Source organism: Hydra viridissima, unplaced genomic scaffold (genome assembly GCF_058129835.1).
Source record: "Hydra viridissima isolate aposymbiotic clone 2 unplaced genomic scaffold, HvirCarnegie_v1 scaffold_7, whole genome shotgun sequence".
In the NCBI taxonomy this organism is placed as follows: Eukaryota; Metazoa; Cnidaria; class Hydrozoa; order Anthoathecata; family Hydridae; genus Hydra; species Hydra viridissima.
In genome coordinates this window covers 2681444-2686577 of record NW_028324306.1, presented here as the reverse complement: position 1 = coordinate 2686577, position 5134 = coordinate 2681444, and the positions used below count along the sequence as shown (strand labels likewise).

Below are 5134 nucleotides of genomic sequence, written 5' to 3'. Positions count from 1 at the left end.
GACATAAGTATCTTCTTCCAGAGCTAGCACCGTTTTTGGATAAATGTCCTTGTATTTTAATAAATGCTTTTTAATCGTGGCGCCGAGAATGTTAGGACTTGAACTTGAACCAAAAATCACCCTTGTAAACCGTAACTCCGTTAATACCATTTTCTTTAAGTCCTTATAACAGATTAAGCGTTGTGCGTCTCTATCCATTTCGTGTATTCTAATTTGTAGAAACGCCTTCTTTCAGCTAAAACTCAGAGTTTGTTCATCCGATTTCGTATGAGTATGCCAAATATCAAAGGTTGCAGCAATGGTCCTACTTCTAGACAGTCTTTTAACGAAGGTGATTGAGCGTCTTTCCTAACTGAACAGTCATAAACAATTCTCATTTTCTTTGACTCGGCATTTTCTTTGATTACCGCTTGATGAGGAACGTAGAGAATAATTTCTCCCGTTGGTTTTTCTGGTGCCATTTCCAATATTCCCTCATTGATCTGTTCCATCATCATATCATTATACTGTTCTAATTTTTTAAGTTTTTTCAAACAAGTTGTTACACTTCCCAATCTTTTAAGAGCCAGATTTCTGTTGTTTGGCAGTTTAACAATACCCTTTTTCCACGGCATTCTGGTTTCATAGTTACATTCGTTGGTTTGATGTAGTTTTTCGCTGAAGTCTTGGTGGAACATGTTTGTGTCTGATAATCCAAGTACTTCTAAACTACACATTTGCTCAAACTCATCACGACCAGTGTTCAATAAGAAACTTTTCTAATACCAGAACTCAATTGTGTTCGTCTCCTAGAAAGAGTCCATCCCAACATAGTTAACTTGGCTCCTGGATCTTTATCCGGATTTTTTCCGTGGATTTTAGACGTTGATAATCAGCAGCTCCAAGTATAATATGAACAGGTTGAAGTTCGTCACTCCCTTCATCATCGCTAAATTTCAGTCTCCTCAGTTTTGCAAAATGCTTCTTAACATCCTCAATCATCGGATTGGGTTAAAAGGTGAGTGTTTCCTTTTCTACGTTGGTGCATTCGACTTTGATGCTGAATTCCGGTATCTTTGTTGATTCTATCGTAACGTTACATATTTTCACACGCTTGTCCACCGCTCCATAGAGCTGTTCAATACTTTTATATTCCTTTCGTGTAGGTTTCAGCTTTAGTTTTGTTATCAAGTTTGTACATATATAGGAACTTCCAGCACCCGTATCCAACATTATCCTTGCTTTTTTACATTTTACTTTTGCGATCACTGTTGGTGAATAGTTGTACTTGCATTAAGCACCGCTCCCATGGTTTCTTTTTTATTTTCAATTTTACGTTATCAATAGTGAAAGTGTGAATCGGATATAAGAACGATTAATAAAAGTAAATAAATAAAAGACGTGTTAACAGAAGAACAACAAACGAAAACTCTAATTCCTACCTTGTACTTTTTTGCTGTTAAAAAAAAAATTAAAAAGTCGTTATTTTATAAAATTCATTTGCTTAACAAATACAATAACAAGTTGGTTTTTATCCATAGCTGGACTTTCTCCACATTCTTGTCCATTTGTTTCCGATTTACTTTAATGCTCATTGAACAAACGTGCAACTGAAAATGCCTAAATAGTCTTAAGGAGATTTCAAAAAGCATAATGTGGCCGAAAACGAGAGTATGAAGACTTAGTGATAAAAATGTATTTCTTATTTTTGTAAATTTCCTAAAAGATAATTGTTTATTGCTAATTTAGAGAGTTTTTCAATATCATTGTAATTTAACATTACGAATCTTAGAACAGTAATAAAAATAACACAAGTGGAGATAAATTAGTTATCAACAAAACCTATATTTAAATTGCGTTCATTTACATTCACTTCCATCTTTCTAATGATAGAAAAAGTTGAAAAAGTTTTCAGAAATAAAATAGTTTGTAACAAAAAAAAAGCGCAACGATGGATTTTTGTTGAATATTTAAGCTCGAGCGGTAAAAGCAATATTTCGCGAGGTTAGAATTATTTTGTTTTTACCTCCCATTTTTAACTTCGGAAGAAAGTTTTTGGTTTTTTTCTAAAAATAAAAATTACTTAAAATTTAACTTTATTTTTCAAAGAAATAAAAACTTTTGCTTTAAATAATTCATATTTAAACAAATTATTTAGGAAAAAATTTAAAAAACCAATTTTATTTTAAAAGTACTTGTTACATACTAAAAATAACAACTCATTTTCTCCTAACGTTTAAAATGGGAGATAGAACAAAATAATTCTTAACTCGCGATTTATTGATTTTTAAAAATTATTTTCATATTTCATTACAACATTGCTCAATTTCTACTTTAACCACTGTAATGTGCAATTTTGGAGGCAGAACTTGATTTCGTATTGAACCGCATTTGCAACAAGTTTCGAAGTTCGCAAAATGTTTCATAACATTGTATAATCTATCACCTGTTTTCACATAGTTTTTACTAAGTTGCAAAAAGTACAAAAAAAAAAAAAAAAAAAAAAAAAAAATTTTAATCACTTAAATATTTTTCATACTTTCAGTGCAGTGTTCACTAGTTATCGCTACATAGCAGCAGACACTAGATAATCGGTATCGTATAAGTCGATACCGAGAAGAATGGTCTCGTATCGCGTGGTATCGCTTATATACTAATGTCGATACTTTCAGTATCGGTTCGATACCAAACGATACCGATAATAAAAAGAATCGTATAGCATCGCATGGTCTCGACTCGAGACTCTCAATAAAACAAAAAAACAAAAAATTAAAATGTGACTTATTGAATTTTTTATAAACAAAATACAAGTACAATTGCTTTTTAGAGATTTAGCTATTGTTTTTTAATAATCTACAATACTTTGGCTATCTTCCATTCGTTGTTTTTTCCTTTGCCGTACTTTCGTTGGTATTTTAGGATTTTCTTCAATTAATATGGACAAAGATAAGTCTGATTCATGTTCTATATCACTTTCATTTTCTTGTTCGATGGGCCATTTTTTAATGTAATTTTCAAGAACGGAATAGTTCTGCATTATAAATACAAGCTTATCTGCCTTGTCACTATCGAGATTGTATCTACGATCAGTGATGACAAGGCCAGAAGCAGAAAATGCTCTTTCAGATGATGCAGAGGTTGGTGGAGTTGCTAACCAAGATCTTACAACACCCGAAATGATAGGAAATTCCGCTGCATGCTGCTTCCACCATGCTAAGGTGTCAGTTTTTCCTGCATTTTTGGATCTTATTGTTTTTTGGTATTTTTCAATTTCAAGTTTAATAGGAGGGTTCTCGTGTATATGATGTGAATTAGCATCTTCATTATACTTTGCTAAAATAATATTGTACTCATTTTCCTCCCAACCTTGTGCATTATCAGCAACGGAATCGTTACTACCGTTGTTATTACTTGAGCTTGAGACAGACAATGAAGAGTTCTCAAAGTATTCTTTGGTTGTGGGATGGTTTTCAACCAGTTTTTGAATATTTTCATCGTCAACACCAAGAAGATGTCTACGAAAAAATGGATGAAGGTAATGTCCTAGTGCAAATGTGGGTAATTTACGGTCTTTGTCTGGGAATCTCTTATTTAGTTCTGATAACAAGTCCTCCAAGAATTTTTCTACTAACTTGTTGTTTCCATGAGTAACATAATTATTTTTTTCTTTCTCGATGAAGTTGATGAGTGCTGTTACTTTCCACAGTGACATGTCAATTCGGATCTCTGTGTCAGAAGATAAAAAAACTGATAATTCTTTAACAGATTTAAGCACTGGAACAATAGTTTCAAAGAGTAGGAACTGTTCATCTGTAGGTACGGTTTTCTTTCAATCATCACCTTCTGTATCGCGTAAGTATATGAGTGGAACCTTCAGTCGAAGCATGACATGCAGCATATCGTAATGGCTGTTCCATCTCGTGGTTACTGTGGAGGGTATTTTAAGATAACTCACATCTAACCTAGAACAAGCATCTTTCAACAAAGCACTGAAGGCTGTCGATTTATGAAGCCTGGTAGTGAGCTGGCTTTAAGAAAAGCATCTTTCAGTTCCGGGGTACCCTCAACTGTTCTTTGAAGTGCAGTGTTGAGTTTGTGATCACTGCATGTAACAGAACCTTCTTCTTTAGTTATTAAAGACACACTGTTATTTAGAGCACATGCCATATTTGATGCCTGATCAATAACACACAGTTTATTGGGTATTTTTTTTAATGATTCAGGGTATGAGAGTGTGTTATCAAGTGCTTTTGCAAATTTGATACCAGTGTGTCGCTCTTTGAATAGGCACACTTCTGATGTAAATTTCTTTAGTGCAAAGTTTGGCGAGATATAATGTAATGTCACGGACATGTATGTATCATTTGCCCTTGATGTCCAGTGGTCGGTGGTTATGGCAACCTGATTAAGATCTATGAGCTCTTTTTCCATAACTTCATGCATTACTACCTTCAGTGTATGGTAAAGCTGAGGGAGTTTATTTTTTGAGAAAGTCGTTGAATGTTTTATTGTGGCATTTGGTAATATTTTGTTCATAAACCTCTTAAAATTTTCAGAATCAGCAAAACTGAACGGCAAGCACTCAGTAGCAATCAAAGTAATGATGTCATGATCAACTACTAATTGACGCCGATCTTGAAGTGGCCACTTTTTTGTAACCGCCTTCTTCGGGAGAGTGAGAGTTTTGAAGGCTACATCTTTTGCGGATCCAGAAGCACCTGCATCGATTACGTTTAGTTCTTCATCTACTTGTGATCTCCGCTCGTCTTCTTTTTTTTGAAGTTCGATGAATAACTTCCTATGTTGTGTTTGAATATGCTTTCGCAAGCCAGTAGTATTGGCTTGATTTGTTGCAAGCTTATTTCCACAAGTTTTACAAAAAGCAGATTCTCCTGAAAATGCAAAATACAGTTTAGTAACAAATAGAATAGTTTTACTTTGTTATTATCATTTTATTTTATTTTTATTAAAAACAACAGAGCAGGGACGCTTCGAACTTACTTGGGGCCGCTTGGCCACGCAAAAAGTTAAGTTACTAAATGTAACATGTAACAAACAATTCTGCCGGTAATATATTTTAGAACTATTTCCCGACATTGCCGGCAATTAACTTTTGAGAATAAAGTATAAAAAATACTTAGTAAATAGTGCTTAC

At 33.8% G+C, this 5134-nt stretch overlaps 2 protein-coding genes across 2 annotated transcripts; both read right to left on the bottom strand.

Moving 5' to 3' along the window:
• Positions 1-242: 242 nt before the first annotated feature.
• On the bottom strand, positions 243-716 carry LOC149885605 (uncharacterized). Its single transcript, XM_090094218.1, has one exon. It carries the CDS (start codon positions 714-716, stop codon positions 243-245), a length of 474 nt encoding a protein of 157 aa, XP_089950344.1.
• A 2036-nt stretch (positions 717-2752) lies between these two features.
• LOC149885604 (uncharacterized) lies at positions 2753-3691 on the bottom strand. The gene has a single exon (XM_090092740.1). The coding sequence runs from the start codon at positions 3689-3691 to the stop codon at positions 2825-2827; it is 867 nt and encodes a 288-aa protein (XP_089948866.1). The 3' UTR covers positions 2753-2824.
• Positions 3692-5134: the final 1443 nt, after the last annotated feature.

Coding starts and splice junctions, on each gene's coding strand:
- LOC149885605 (XM_090094218.1), bottom strand. CDS start 716: ATGTGTAGTTTAGAAGTACTTGGATTATCAGACACAAACATGTTCCAC.
- LOC149885604 (XM_090092740.1), bottom strand. CDS start 3,691: ATGTCACTGTGGAAAGTAACAGCACTCATCAACTTCATCGAGAAAGAA.